General features: G+C 39.6%; 1 protein-coding gene across 1 annotated transcript in view; it reads right to left on the bottom strand.

Annotated features, from left to right (window-relative positions):
* cdkal1 (CDK5 regulatory subunit associated protein 1-like 1) overlaps positions 1 to 16865 on the bottom strand; it is a 241300-nt gene extending 224435 nt beyond the window's left edge. The window contains exons 1-3 of the mRNA XM_041942774.1: positions 16732 to 16865; positions 14742 to 14902; positions 12976 to 13088 (exon numbers count right to left, since the gene is read on the bottom strand). Coding sequence (XP_041798708.1) covers positions 12976 to 13088; positions 14742 to 14896 — 268 coding nt within the window. The 5' untranslated portion in view covers positions 14897 to 14902; positions 16732 to 16865. The remainder of the gene's footprint in view (positions 1 to 12975; positions 13089 to 14741; positions 14903 to 16731) is intronic.
* Positions 16866 to 17203: the final 338 nt, after the last annotated feature.

Consider the following 17203-nt stretch of genomic DNA (forward strand, 5'->3'; position numbering starts at 1 on the left):
GACAATCATGCTGTTCGCGTATTACAATACATCGAGACAGGCAGTCAGACGGCAACATATCAATGCACTTAACGCTGTGAGACTTGTCGGGAGTTAACATAGCAAGGGTGATGTTGATTTCAGCACTTCAAGAGGTTGGTAAATTGGTAAAACGTGTTTCTGTAACACTGCACCACACTCAAATTTTTAGCACCATGACAAACTTTCTGTGTATAATACTGACTTATTTATCACTATGTGCCATTCGTCATCCTGTCACTCAAATGGTATTGTCGCAGCAGGGGCTTCGTTGTTTTCTGTTCTGCTTAACTCTTTGGCTTTGTTAAGATAATGTTTATGCTTAAAGCAACTGTTAGTAAAAAAAAATCAATGTTTAGTGCACATGCTTCGCAGCAAGTCTGTTGTAAAGTGAAGGCACTGAGAGGTGTGGTTACTGTTACTGTAAAGCCACCCCAGAAAAATGACATTGCCAAGTTGATCTAAAAATGTATTTTTCAGGCATTTTTCCTAACTTTGTCAGTATGAAAAATTGCAAAGGACGGAACAGATACTATTACATCTTCATAACAACAATGACAACATATACTTTGCAGGTCATATGTAGTAATCAGTTTTGATTTGTGAGAAACAAGATCAAGTGGTGAACTCATTAGATCAAAAGGTTTCAGCAAATTTCCAACATGTGAAATTCCAACCAATGAAGACCAACGCCTTGTTCCCTGTGTAGATGTCTTGTGGACACACAGAGGGCAGTGCCCACAGCATGAGCTCTGATCATACTGTTTCTATCTGTACACAATGTTATATTAAGCAGAAACATTGAGTATAGTGGGCTAAATGAGCACAAACAGACTTAAATATTGCTCATATGTTTTATAAGCTTAAAAGTAAGGTTCCATATGTTTCGGGTTGGTTGTGCGTAACTCCTTGAGCTCAAGACCAAAATTACCCCTTTTCAAGGCCAGCCATTCGGTCCCTTCCGTTTCACTTTCCAACGTATACAGTCCAAGAAAAGTTCAAATAAATATTCACATTATTTCATTTATAAACTCAGGATACTGAAGCATGATTGATCTGTGACCAATAAAACAGGCAAAATGAAGTTCAGAAATATACGCCTGTCATAACAGCCCTGGTCAACCATTGATCAACTATCAACCAAAGTCTTGCGATGACAAAAGTAAACCGCAACTGTAAAATATGTTACACACAACAAAAGGCTGACAAACCATACACACTCACACACACAGGAGCCAGCAGGGGACTTCTGAGGACAGATTTATTGAGTTCATCCTTGGAAACCACACACGGATACACATACACCCCTGCATGTGCGTGCGCATGCACACAGTAATCATCAGATCAGATCAGATATCAAAAGGCAGTGTCTGTCTGGAAGATTAGAAGAGCCATCTGTCTGCCATGTGGAAAGCCTCGGATTATCAATAAACTTCACACGCTTCTGTATGTGCATGTATCTGTGTGCTCGTGTGTTTGATCCAGCCACTGAGTGTGGAATGCAAATGAGACGCACAGAAACAGAAGCACAGAATAAATAACAATATAAATGACCACCTTTTCCTTTCGGTCGACCTTATTAGTGTATTTTGGGATGAAATCCAGCCAGCCTGGCGTCATTCCTGGCTTGGTCTGAATACTGCAAAAAAATACATCCCGATACATTTTAGCAACCAAGCTCTTCCAAAAGCATTGATTTTCCAACACAAACAGACACACACAGACAGCAAGGAAATGACTTGTGGCCACACTTAATGTTTAATCAATAGATAGCTATCGATCTCATTCCTGGCTAAACATTACCTGTATTTACTCTGTTAACTTTCCCCTGTATAGATCTATACTGCTAATATAACTACAGGACGAGAGAGAAGAGCACGGCCGGATGAGAGTGAGAGCCTCAAAGAAAGGAAGCACAGTAAGAACATATGAGTGAATTAGAAGTGGTTGCCTTGATGGAAAGTGGATAAAGGTTTCTGTGCACGCACGCACGCACGCACGCACGCACGCACACACACACACACACCTTCAAGCAAATTCAAGCTCAATTATAACTTGTCTACACCCTGCCTTGCAGAGTGGACAGCAGACAAGCTATTAGGCCGATAACCTGAGGATGACCACCCACACACAAACACTTATATTCATTCACAATTTTTCTCTTGGTCAAGCAAGGTCCTGCCGATGCTTCCAGTCAAGTCATCTTTTCTGCTTGGTGATCAAGGTTACCTCGTCCGATGAGGATTCGAATTAAACTCACTGCTCAAATCATCCGCGGCTTTTAAAATCCACTTTATCTAATATCTGTGCTCTCACATGGAAATCTAGCACATAGCTCATTCATTTATATGTATGAAGGAGAGATCAGACAGAGACACATGTAGAATTAATTTATCACAAAAGGACAGAAGTGCACACATCCCCAAGCACACTCACACACACTGTCTTGTATTAAAATACTTACGAGGAATTCTTAAACCTAGCACAGTACTCCCTTATTCCTTTGTTTGACATTCTGACTGGTCCTAACAAACCTCATAAAGTCATACAACACCCAAACACTCACACTTTTCTCTCTTCAATGGCAGGCAGCCAGTGCTTTCATTTCAGCAGGTAGCCTCATATGCAGATCTACACCCAATGATACAGGTCACCCCTGCTTTCCATTTCAGTGAGTGGTCAGCAAGTAATGGCACTGATGGCTGAACATTGGACACTCAGACAGAAAGCAGGGGTTATCTTCCAAAACAACACCAAAAGGGCCAAAGGGAAGAGACGGAAAGAGAAAAACCTCAAAGGGGGCTTTGAGAAGTCATTTACTACATGTCCTTGAATGCCTAACTCTCGATTTCTTTGCTTTTTATTCAAATGTCACCCACACACTTTCTCCACCCACACCAACAGTCTGGCATGCCACTTTAATTACTAATGTCTTTCAAGCTTTCATTTCCTCTTCATGAGAGAAATTACATTTGTTTTCCTTCTTGGGTCCAGATGACAGTGAAAACAAAGAGGAGAGGACAAATTAGAAGTGAGAAAGACTAAAAAGTAAAATAACAGACAAGCTAATTATTCAAAAACAGAGAAAGTGACAATGAGTTGTCAAATGTCAAAGCACATAGATCCTCTTGCTCTGGTCTTTTTAGCTCTACTGTCAAGGAGTCTGATACAATATTGCACTGTTTGTCCTCCAAGAGAGGAAAGTTAAGTGAGTCCCCAACATCACTCCACTGAACAAATTAAGTATTTGTATAACAACATTGACATTTTGAAATGAGGGCAGTTTGTATTGTCATTATGTGAATAAAAGTCAATTCATCCTGTGCTAATTAACACATTGTTTGCTCTGTCTTACATTTGTCAGTGTAACTCTCAATGCAACATCGCATTCTAGGTTGAAGAACAGGTTGAAGAAGGCAAATGCTATTTGAATTAAAGGAGGCTTCAGCATAATGTCACATGCCTAACAAAAAACAACAAGTGGATAGATATTTAATTTTTGTCTTATTGGCAAAAAAAAAAAATGCGATGAAAAGACAAAAACCCACAATGCATTAGTCTGTCTATAATAGTATGAGACTTCCCCAGTCTGTCTAGTCCATTTAGTCCTACTGAAGATGCAAATCTTTGCAGGCCCAACACAATAACTCTGGCCGATTAGACCTCTAGTCAGGTTGAAGTTGGGTAGTGCTATGCACGTTTTGTACATGCCTTCAAATTCCTGAGAGGAGGTCTTATCAAGCAACATGAGGAAGAATGCCTGTGGAGGTGTGTTATCGGTGTGTAGGGGCTTTAAAAACAAACCACAAGCACAAAATAGTTGCACTTCATTATTGCCCAATAGGGCACTACAGTTTTTAGCAAACATTACTCAAGCAGGAGTAAATAGTGCAGGGAAATTAGTTGGGGACACGTTTCTGCCAAAGATTTGTTGCAGAGTGTTCAAAGCAGTAAGATGGTGTGTATGGAATTGACTCAAGATAAACTACATGCCAATGTTAATCATAATGAAGGAACATTTCAGCCAGTAATACAATGTGGCACACTGATGTGTTTCAGCGGTTTCTGGAAAACAGTGGAGCTCTACAGCACACAAGAATAAGCTATACCAAGCTTTAGTTACACAGATTTTTATCACTTTTAGTAGGAGTAATTCATTGTTGTTCTGGTTGTGGTTGTGTCTTTTTCATGTTGACAATAACATATATATATACACACAATTATATTAACAAAAAGTATCGTTTAGGCATCACAGTTGCCCAAGAAAACACTATCTGCATTCCTATTAACAGACATGAGCTGGCAAGACAGGGGGAATGGAGGGTGGGTTACATACACACAACTGGGAGCTGCCCAACACATCCACAGGCATGTCGTGTTGCCCACTGAGCAGCTCAAGTTGAGACGCTGGGGGTTAAATGCCTTGTTAAATGGCACCTGATGCGACTTGTTGACGGGAAGGACAAGCACGACTCCTTAAATCTCCTTCGCCGTGTGGATGTTTTGCTCTGAGATTTGAACTGTCAACCTGTAGGCTGTTAGCGTTCATTTTTTTTGCCATTAGGCCCCCCAGAAAGCACCATCTCCCTGCTTTGATTTAAGGATCAACACTTTAGATGTGAGCAAAACCTGGCCTAACCCCTCTTCCCCTTTCCAGACATCCTCCTAGCCCCTCCCTTCCTCAATCCCCTCCACCCCCAAGCCATTCCCTCAGCTCTTGCCTTATCCCATTACTCACATCCCCTCCATGATATTCCCATTATATCCCTTCAGGGTATTCCCAATCCCTGTGGAATGAGGCCAGTATTCCTAGGATAACAGGGGGTTGACTGGCTTGCAGGCTTCTGCTGGGAATAGGGAATACGCTCCCGTCCTCTAGAGGGAAGCAGCTCCTATTCAACTTCTCCCTTCATTTATCTCTAGTTTTCTTCATCAGAGAAATGAAAGTTCGAGTTAAAAAATGAATGGACAGAGGGAAGACTGGAACAGTGATTCTTGCTTCCATCATTCTTCCTCTCCTATGTTTCTAGCTTCTTTCTGGGTTGAGAAACAAGGGTGAGGTATCACCAACCTTCGGGGATTCAACTGTTTTTTGTTATTCCTCATACAAACGAGGAGTGGTCTCTCTTTCAGTCGGCTGTAATTCTCTTCCCTAACCCTAATTCTCACATATGGGGATCAGCTACTAGCAGTAAAGCAGATCTTTATATCCTCTAGCCTTACAATCACTAGTGGGAAATTGATGTGTTGTTGTTTTAACTATCTATTTATTTACCTATGAATTAATTAGTAAAGTAGCTAAGATCTAAAGAAATCCCAAAAAGGATGACATCAATAACCCGATTTGACTGATTTTGTGGTTTTCAACTCCCATGACAATTTCTTGCTGAAATGTTTGTTCTCATCAGGTCAGTTTTCGATGCTGTCAAAATTCATCTCCTCAGAGTAATCAATGGATTAGATTGAGAAGTGATCCCTCCTTTCCTCAAGATATCCTGTTTCCCTCTTCTCCTCTATCCACACTCCCATGGCCTAAATGGTTACTGGGTGCTGCCTACACGTGGGTCACCTTGTAGGATCAACACACACACACACACACACACACACACACACACACACACACACACACACACACACACACACACACACACACACACACACACACACACACACACACACACACACACCTTGGGATCGCTCTAATCTCCGGGCTTCTAAATGGTTACACTTGACTGCCTGGACTCATGGGTCTAATTGTAGAATTTCAAAGTCATGGAAACTGTGTGTGTGTGTGTGTGTGTGTGTGTGTGTGTGTGTGTGTGTGTGTGTGTGTGTGTGTCCCATGTTTGGGACTGAAATTGTAATAATTACAGTGACATTAGAAAACAACAACACACCTATTCTGATGAAGTACAAAGTAAGATAGCGAAACATAAATGCCATGAAGTAGTTTTGTGTGATTTCAAAATCCCCATACAAAGAACAACACCTGTTTTGCAAAATGATAACTTCAACATCCAATTTTTTTTAACCCTCATGCTGCTATACAAATAATTACAAATTCACATGTATATGTTAACAGTGTGTCTACCTGTCAAACGTTCACTCTGAACTTCAGAGTATCATATTTTAATACATTTTTAATACATTCCAGTTTAGATGCAATGTTGAAAATGTCTTTATTTCTAAAGACATTCATAAATCATACTTCTGTTCTATTTCTATGTATAATTATTTTCTAGTTCAGTTCCACACAATAAATATAATTTGATTTATATCTATGTCCATTGCTGCTAACTTCCATTTTCCCATTCACTTAACCTCGTTTTGCAATGCACTGACTTTCTCTCTCCTTACATCTCTTGTGTCGCTGTGCCTTTCTCGACTCTGTAATTCCTCCATTTATCCATCTCTCTATTTCCCGTTTCTGCAGATCTGCCAGAGTCTAGTTCGTGTTCCCTGGCAGCATGCTGCCCTCCCTGTTCGCCTCCCTTTTTCCAACCATCGCTTTGGCTGATTTTGGCTTCAAGTGCATCTGTCTCTGTCGGCTGTACCCTTCATCCCAGCACCCTCCTCCCATTCCCGCTGACGCTTCCCTCGTCTTTCCTTATATTGCTTTCCCCTTCACTCTTCTCACCCCTTTCCCTCTCTCAATCAGCAAAGTAGGACTGTCTGAAGCACGCTGTCGCGAGACAGCAGAAAGACAGAGCGAGCATATAGTCTTTCTCACACGTGTACACACACCAGGTGATATGTTTAATCTTGCAGAATGACAGCTGTCAAAAACTGTGCTGTCTCTCAAACATTCCCCCTGTACAATATCAATTCCCACCACATCTGCAACTGTGTGTGAGGCGAAGAAATGTGTGTGCGAGCCGGCTGTGTGTGCTAACGTGTGTATATGTGAGAGGTGGAGTCAGAGAGAACATTGTAAGTTTTCATTGGCTATAACATTGCGGCGTGTAATGTTGCGTAGCACACAGTCAGCCAATCAGAAGATCCTCACACACTCCGTTTTATGAATGAGACGGCATGTATGCGAGGTACACACACACTCAGAGTGAGAATACTCTACAGTGATGTAATACAATCACACAGAGCAGCAGAAGCGCTTGTAACACGAATGCAGTATGAGCTGAATCAGAACAGTATGACAATGTTTCAGCTTAAATTTCTAAATTATCAGAAATATCCTGGGCAATGGAAAAAAATGCCACATACCATAGGGTATGTAACACTTTACAGTCAATGCCAATACATCTATATTAAGAAATAAGCTGTATATTTCTCTTCCTGCTGTGCAACATGCATGCACAGAATGCATTTACTGACAAAAGCATATTATGATACCTGCTAATCCATATATCTTCCAACACATACATATACATACATACATATACATATATATTTTTATATACACACATATATATTTATATATATACATATATACACATGTAGAATTATTATTATCATTTCCTTTTATTTGACCCATAATGATTTCAATGCAGTTCAAAAGGCACAGTAAAATTAAATTCTATGTTACACCTCTGGCCTTTTCTATCCACAGTAACACCTGTAATACCTGCTGATCAATAAAGTCCTCATATCATTTTATCAGAACAGCTTACACCCTCTCTCTGGAACTCATATCCTCCAACCGTCTGTGTCCAAACCAGGAACTGAGAACGGCTGATTTGGCTGACATTGTGTACCAGGGAGTAATTTTGCCTAACCGGTATGTAAAATCATAACTGAAGTGCTGTGTGTGCGGCTGGCTGGCAGAGAGGAGATTGGGAGGGGAGGAGAGCAGCCAAAAACAATCAAAATATCCTGGTGTGACTTTCCATGAAGGGTGTGTGTGTGTGTGTGTGTGTGCGTGTATCTGTCTGTGCATGCGTGCGCGTGCCCATGTGTGAGCATACACGCCTTTCTATGAAGTCACTATCCAGCACATTGCTCTGCTGCTCAAACGTGGTTCATTTGTATCAGTGCAGTATCATCATGGGTAAACAGTGCCCTCTTTGGTTGTACAGAGGGACAACAACTCACAAGGAGGCAGGCTGAACAAATAAAGGCGGCATAACGAGTGTGGAGACAATGAAAGCAGAGAGGTGAAGTGACACAGGTTACCAGAGTAGGTTTCAGCAGTTGTGAAGAAAAACAGACCAAGACAAAAGCCCTAAGGAGAAAGGGGAGACATTTCCTCTTTAGATTGTTCTGAATGATTAAATAAATTATATTTCATAACTGAATAAAATAACAGGCTGGTTGTTTATCACCAGCCTTGGCCATTTTATGTGAATAAATACTCATGTCTTTCACATATGTGTGCATGTGCGTGTGCATGCCAACAAGCTTTCCACAGCTGAAGAATGAGGTGCGGTCTCCCTTATCAAAACACCAACCTTTTTACAGGCACTTCACATTAAACCTTAATCAACTAGGTTCTTGTTATGTAAAAGACTATATGAAGTCATACATTAATACATTAGATTGATTTAGGTGAATAAACAGCTGGCTTCATTTTATTACCATTAACAATCATATAATGTGCAGCCTTTAAGGACTGAAAGTTGCAACTTTTAAAACTATGAATGAGAACACAGAGTATGTTTTTCAGGAGGATGACCTCATCTTGATACTGCAGCGTGCATTTCTTCTTCCAACAAAAAGCTCTTTCCATGAGGCAAGGCTGCCACCTAGAGGCCAAGGCAAGAACTGCTACTACGTCTCACACCAGGTGATGTCATAGTTTAAGAAAGAAAGAAAGTGTCGGAGAGGGGGATGAAAGAGGGACAGAAGAGTACAGGGGGTGTGAAAGAGAGAAACCAGGCAGGCAAGATAAGAGGGAGGGAGGGAGAGAAGGTGATGTCATGTTTTCAGAGCAGTGGGAGCTCTGTCTTTGTCCACACTCTTTCATTAAACTCTGCAGATCGACACTGCGGATCAGAACGACAGACAATACACAGACTTTTCAGTCTGACATTCATATGATGTCACCATTTTCAACGGTTGTTTTGGAGAGGGACACACAAATGATAATGTTCAAGCTACTCGAAGTACTCATGTTCAATCTGGGCAAAGACTAAACACTGCATCCTTGAGGAGACCAACTCAGTCCTTGTTATTCCAGACTATTCCACTCTTCCCACTGCACTACCAACAATTTCATACCATTCAAGACTGCATTGCATTCCATACTATACTGTTCAAAACAATCACAGCCTGTCCTGAGTGTAACCTCCTCTGATTCTGGCCATGACAGGCAATTTAGAGGGGGGTAGAAAGAAAAGCAAAAAAAGTGATGCAGGAGAATGAGACAGAAAAGGAGTCAGGGAAACAAACAAATGAAAAGACAGAAACCAAAATAATCCTTTTGCTTTAGCAGAGAGATACTGACCTTTAAAGTACTTTGTTGAGAGGGGAGTGAGAGAGAAAAAGAGCCAACCAGGCAGAGAATTCTGAAGATTCATCAGTGAAGGATAAAGTCATCTCTGAGCTACACAGTAGGGTAAACAATCATATTAATTGAAGTGGTAAATAACACAGGACTGCTCTTTTGCTTTGTTACCTATAGGACACACACAGACACAAAAACACACTAACACTAATATTAAAACCAGTATGTCTGTGACAGCACCTCATTTATAAACATTTATATATCTAGCCATCACTTTAACCTGTGTCAGCAGTGGTTGTGTTGTTATAACTGTGCTATACTTACAATATGAACACAACCAAGACACAAATACAAACAGATAAACACATATTGATGGTTAACATCAGCTGCAGCATCAAATCAGAACAGTGTCAGTCATAGAGGAAAGTAATCCTGGTGTCAGTGAGGTAAGCCTACACATAACCCTACAAGCAGAGGGACAAACCAGGTAGCCCATACCAATGCAAAGCAAATCGTGAACCACCATCACAGCCTCTTACAGTTGCATGAAGTTGTGCAAATTATATGCAAAGCCAACATGAAAGCCATTAAAACATCTAAACTAGTACAGCTGTGACCCATTTTCTTTGACCCTTGTAAATATCCACAACACCTGTTATTCTGTTTCAGTGTTCAGTGTCTTTCTCACAGACACAGCATTGTCATACTTTAAGAAGACAAGGAGACAACAACAAACCTAATCCGGAGTTTAGAAAAATTCAGTTTCCATAACAGCCATTTTTAACCTTACGGCCATAGAGTGTATTACAAACCGTCTTGAAAATACTCTCTGCTGAGGACCTTAAGACAAGCAGAGAAACTATGTAGTGTAATCACACTCTGAGACAGGCAGATATTCTCATACAGAACTCAAAGTAGTAATAGTGAACAACTCTTTATAACGACAAATAGGTTTTCATCACACTCACTTCCTGAAAGGCAATTGCCACCATTCCTCTAAATTAATTAAGAGTTAAATCAGACCTACGTTAAGACAAGTTTGGAGATGGGTGGGTGGATGGATGGGTGGATGGGTGGATGGGTGGATGGATGGATAGATGGATAGATGGATAGATACTTTATTAATCTCCAAAGAGAAATTTACATTTCCAGCAGCTCAAAGGGTGGAAACACAAGGGCATGCAAGAAAGAACAACTTTCAAGTAAGGAGGCTAAAAAACAACAAAAAATACCAACTAACAATATAAGACAAAAAGAATAAAAAATAGTGAGATAAAAATATAGAACGAAGATATACAAGATATACATCTGGCGGGTAAATGTGAGCCCAGTAGTGCGGTTCTGCAAAATGACATTGTGTAACAGTCATTTTCAAGTAATGAGGCAAAAATACAGTACAAAATACAAACTAACGATATAGTGAGATAAAAATACAGAACTAAGCTATACAAGATAGACATCTGGCAGTTAAATGTAAATTACCACGCTAAACATCAAGCCTTAGTGGATGCTTTGACACAGGAAATCTTACTGTGTCAAGATGGAGAGTGAGAGACAACAAAATAGAGAGACAGTGTGAGAGAGAGACAGGTTGGAACTGAGACAAGCTCAAGGGACCCAGAAAACTGTTAAAAACAAAGAGAGGTGGGAAAGATAAAGAGATCAAGGGTCTACGCTACCAGATGATGGGGGGACGGGAGTGTTGGCCTTTGTTCATGAGTAAATTGTGTCTTGTGTGTGTGTGTGTGTGAGTGAGTGAGTGAGTACATCTGCATTTTTGAAGTGTGTGATTAATGTCTCTCTAAGGCTGTGGAGACCCCATGGTGAGAGAAATGCCTGAGGGGTTAATATTAACTTCTTCTGTCTCTCTCCTACACACACACGCACACGCACACACACACACACAGCAATGCAAACACTCATTACGTGAATCTACTGCACAGCAAATCATATGCGGCCCGGCACCAGAACACCACTTCTTTCTAACAGCCTGTAATAAACACAGGATCTCAACACACACATGCAGATTTTTACAAAATTTGCTTACACTAGATTCAATAATGTGAAAATCAGTATTTTACATGTAGGCTTTAAAACATCCACCTGAAGAAAAATAAATCAAGAACGGAGGTTTAGAAACATATGTTTTCATGTCCCAATTTGTGAAAAAAAAAAACAACTCAACAACACTAGCTGCCTTACTGAAATACCTTGGTCTTTATTTAAAGTGGAAACAGACAAATTTTCCACCCCCCATAGCATTTCCAAGTGGTAATGTTGTTGGCGCCACTATCAGACAAAAGGATCGCTTTCTGTTTTCTTGAGAGCCCACCAACTACCAACAACAAAGAAAACGCCACATTTGTTTCCAAATTTCCTTGAAGAAACAATCAGCACCACTTTAGAAAGAGAGAAGAAAGAAGCACATTCGCTGAAGAGGTAAAGTGAAATTGTCACAAGTTTATATGGAGTAATAACATAGTTTGAGTATTGCTTCGCACAAACAAGAAACTACAGCAGGGGTTGGAGTCGGGGTGGAGCGGGAGTAGAAGAAAACATTAGGAGAAAAAGCTTGATTTCATTCATTTAGTCTATTATGGAGACATAAAACCAAATTTCCTAGTGAAAGCCAGGCTCATGGGGAACCCATTTAAATGCAGATGGTGTCATTATTCTATAGCCATGACACTGTGCAATCAGCTTTTACTTTATGATAAGTTAAAGCAAAAAAAACGGTCTATTGCCAGTTTAACTAACTGGGTTTTACAGAGTGGATAAAACAGTGTTACCAAGTGGAGTTTTCAGTGTCATACTGAATGAGTATGAAAATATCCAACATCAACAAATACATTAGTACTGTGCATACATCAGCAGGAAAAACAAAATGTAAATTATATTCCATTGGCTCATACTTTGACCAGTCATATCACAGTTTTCCTAACTTAACCTGCTATTTTGGCAAAAAAAAAAAAACAAAAAAAAAACACCTTTATAAGTCACACTCTAGTCAAACTGTTCAGCTGAAAAAATAAGTTGTTTAAGAGGCTGGTAGATTTGATATATTATCCAGCTATGGTTACATGTAAGGCTGGTTCTCAGTGGACTTGAGCCTAAGTTGAGCCTCACTTGCAGGCTTTGCGCTCAAGTTCTGCAGACTTCAAACATGATATTCAAACCCTCAAATCAACCATCATTTACCAAATATACTTGCTTGGTTGAGTTTGTCGAGGACGGTACACAGCCTGCTAAACTTAATTCAGGGAAAAACAAAGCCTTTCATTGGAGTGACACACAAGGTACAGCTAACCTACAAAGCAAGAGTGCCCTCCTGTGTTTAATAATATTAATAACAATGATGACATCAGTTTTATAGTAACCTAAGATAGAATCATAATAATTACACAATTTTACCATTTCAGCTGTTCATTTACTGGTCTTCAATAAATCTAAAGTCCATCCATCATTCTATATTATTCTATTGGAGTCTATTTGTATAAGTATTGTTCTTTGCTCTCAATGGACTTACTACAAACCACCACAATTAAACAATCTCTTACCAGTGATCTTGTATCCGCTGGCAGCTAGCTGTCCAGCCATGTACTCTCCGTCGGAGTTGTTATGACTGCAGCCCCATGTTTTCATCCAGATTTTTTGGGTCCCAGGGATCACACTAAACACAACAATGAAATATGAAGTGTGAAAATAATAAAATGGTTAAATCTATATCTAAGACGAAACTTTTTTCATAAGTCTGCCATTAAAATGTCAATCAAAAGATCAGTTGATCAGGACTTTTCAGCTTTAGCCTTTGTCTACTGCCTAATTGTAGTGGGACAGATTTCAAGGGTATGTTCACATCTAACCTGTTTTGGCTGGTGGGAAAGCTTTCAACCAAACTCTGGTGCAGGCTGATACTTCCTCAAAGCAGGCTATAGTGAGGTTTGTTTATAGTAAGAAAGCAAAGCAGACAAATCTAGGGATTTTGGGATGTAGATTAACAATGATATGGTGTATTTTCCTTCAAATATGAAAAAGTGAAAATAAGCTAATACAGAGGTGTATTAAGTTTGTGTCCTATACAGTGTAATTTAGCAGTTCTCCAACAAAACATAAAATTAGCAGTTTTTGTCCTGTTTTTACCTGTACATCATTATACACTCACCAGCCACTTTATTAGGTACACCTGTCCAACTGCTCATTAACACAAATTTCTAATCAGCCAATCACAAGGCAGTAACTCAATGCATTTAGGCATGTAGACATGGTTAAGACGATCTACTGCAGTTCAAACCGAGCATCAGAATGGGAAAGAAAGGTGATTTAAGTGACTTTTAACGTGGCATGGTTGTTGGTGCCAGACGAGCTGGTCTGAGTATTTCAGAAACTACTGATCTACTGGGATGACAATGAGTTCACTGGACTCAAATGGCCTCCACAGTCACCAGATTTCAATCCAATAGAGCACCTTTGGGATGTGGAGATTCCCATCATGGATGTGCAGCTGACAAATTTGCAGCAACTGCATGATGCTGTCATGTCAATATGGACCAAACTCTCTGAGGAATGTTTCCAGTACCTTGTTGAATCTATGCCACTAAGGATTAAGGCAGTTCTGATGGCAAAAGGGGGTCCAACCCGGTATTAGCAAGGTGTACCTAATAAAGTGGCCGGTGAATGCAATCACGTGGCAAACTCATCAAACAATGATGACAATCAATCATTTCTTCATTAGATGTTTGTATCACCAAAGTTAAATATGAACAAGGAGCAGTAAAGTGCTGTATGACTTAAGTTTTCCCCAGCAGATCAATTTAGCCTTGATGATACAAGATGCCAGTCACCATAACTATCCAATGAATGAGACACTTGTTGGTCCATATGGATTAATGTTTACATAACTAGGTTAATTTGTAATAAGTCTGTGTGAACAAGAAACAGACCAGAACTAAAAGGCAACAATATGTCAGATCTGTCTTGGATATGGATTAAGTGAGCCATATCAGTTTTGTCTAAGATTGTTTCACATCTTAATCAGTATTATTAAGGAAATAATGAAATATTATAGTCAACATATCATCCACACGTATCATAATCCATTTTATTTATTGATAGGCTTGAAATCAAGACAGACTGGTAGCAAGACTAGCAGTCATCTGAACTCGGGGGCCTGATCAATTGTTAGTTGCCCAACTACTATGTGACTTAGTAGGAATTTAGAACTGACTTTGCCGTCATCAGCCTAAAACATGTTGTATACAAAAGCAATATCACAATAAAATCACATCCTCAACTTCTGTATTGCTGTTTCAAAGATTTGACATACCTGTCAGCTTGAAGCTCCTCATGGCTCAGCTCTTTTTTCTTCCTGGACCTCGGTATGATGCTCTTTCTAGCAGACTGTCTCTCATGAGGTGTGGGGTCACTAGCAGACACCATGTCCTCAATGTCTTCAATCAGAGAGTCACAGGCAGACGGCATGTTTGTCTGAAGATCAGACAAAGTCTTGGTCAGCACAGCATTATTGCCAAGACTTTCTTTCCTGAATTTTTTTTTGTTGCTGATATTGATTGCAGATCATTCATGAGCCATATCAGCTGATACACAGCCAATATCCATGTTATAGCAGCTGGTATAGCAGTTATAATAGGTCAGTTTGACTGCTCTTTAGTGCATTGGGATCTTCCTTTCTTCATATCAAAACGTCAGGCAATAGGATAACATGATGTGTGATATGATGAATTAGTGAAGGTGGGCATGAATGCCAACAAGGCTGGGTAGCAGTGTAAGATCAAATGACACATAAGACTTACCTTTAATTTGCAAGCGCAACAAATATCGCACTGCTCAGACTTTTGGCTACTCTGCAGATTAGTTTCTTGATTGATTAATTAGTTGTTTGGCCAATAAAACTGACCAAAATGTCCATCACAGCTTTCTCAAGACCAAGGAAATGTCATCAAATGTTTTGTTTTGTTTGTCTTACAGTCCGGGACTCAAAGATATTTACTTAACTATAAGACAGGGAAAAGCAACAAGTTTTCATATTTAAGAAGCTGAAACCAGTGAATATTTGGCATTTTTTGAACTGAAATGGACAGGTATTAATAGACTATGGTTGAATCCCAGAGATTATGTGGAATTTTAAATTTCACTTCATTTCAATTTTCATTTTAGTAGTGTGTTGCCTCCTTACTGTCTGGTTATGTGCAATACAAGTCCCCTAGCTGCTGGTGATAGTCACCCTGATAATGCATCTGCTCACTGACCAGGTAAAAGCCTGATACCTCCAGATATACAGTACATAATGCAGTGTTTGGATAAATGTTTAGATTCAGATTTTGATAAATGCAGTTAATGGTGGTCAGAATATTTTGTATGAGGATGGACATGTTTAAGTAATAGGACATCCCCTGTTTTAAATCCTGTGGAGAAAACATTACCTGTACAATCAATGAACTTCATCATGCTGATTAGAGCAGAACACTGGTGTCTACTGAGACACCTCAGTAAATTGGGCCGTTCCATTTATTGAGAAAGTCTTCTGACAGAGATTTTGTCGGTAAGATCAATTTAGAGAGTTTTTGTTCATCTTTTCTACTACATCTCTCTCAGTTGGTGTATTTCATTATTCAACATTAAATGAAAATGTGCCACAGAAAAAGGCTATTAAGTTACATGATGGCAGTGAAACACTTGACTAGTGGATGCTAGGGATAACCAACTAAGCAGGTCAAGCACCTAACTGCTAAGACGCTGAGCCTATAACGTTTATATGCATGATGATAACATCACTGAAAACCACCGGTAATAAAATATTAGGTTTGTCGTTTGAGTCCTAAGAGCGAAATTTGGCTCAGTAAATATACTATTAACTTACCCTAACATACTTATCGCAATTAGTCCCTTGACTTAGCTGTTGCAATTGACAATAACGTACATACAAAGCTACAAAAATACGGGTATAGACTGGGTAAGTACGTATCTAAACCGTTTATTTAATATAAACTGACGTTCCTTACGTTAAAGTTAACTGCTATAGTAACCTACTTAGCCGCGTGTTTCTTATCTTTGAGGATACACTAACCGCATACGCACACTAGACGATAAACATTAACGTCGACTGACACAATCTAACAGCCACCGTGAAAATGTTTAATCTTACAGTTAACTAGCAAACTGTAGTTACATTTTGTTACGTACCATGGAGAAGACAGCTATTAGCTTGGCTAGCCTCATTAGCTAGCTACTAACTTACCCACGTGCCCCTTATTTTGGACAGGCGGACACATTAAGATACTGTATCAATCCCTTACCTGAGTCGCAATGTGGTTATTAGTTCAGATAAACACGAATTCCGAGCAAAAGACGTTTTAGAAATGGAAAAAAACGATTCTTTACACCATCAAAACAGTTGTCACAACTCTCAGGCCGCCATACTTGTGCGTAGTTACGGTAGGTACAGAGGGACAAACTAGACACGTGTAATTTACACATTAAGGGACCGGATGAATTGCGCGGTTTCAGACCAAATAAATTGACGCATACAGTTACTAGAGCCATATTAGATTATTCAAAATATAGGCTTGTTTTTGTTTAACTTTGGTTTGGTTTAATTTCTGCCTTTAAAGTCGCTGCTCTGATCTTTCAGCAGTACAGGCAATCAATGTGTTACCTATCTGCCTGATTTTTCCCTGAACTTACTTTCCACTACAGTGCAAATCAGTCGCTAGACATCATGAACAAAACATTTCCATATTCATATTGCCTTTATTCAAATTTTCAATT

Source organism: Chelmon rostratus, chromosome 8 (assembly GCF_017976325.1).
Source record: "Chelmon rostratus isolate fCheRos1 chromosome 8, fCheRos1.pri, whole genome shotgun sequence".
NCBI lineage: Eukaryota > Metazoa > Chordata > Actinopteri > Chaetodontiformes > Chaetodontidae > Chelmon > Chelmon rostratus.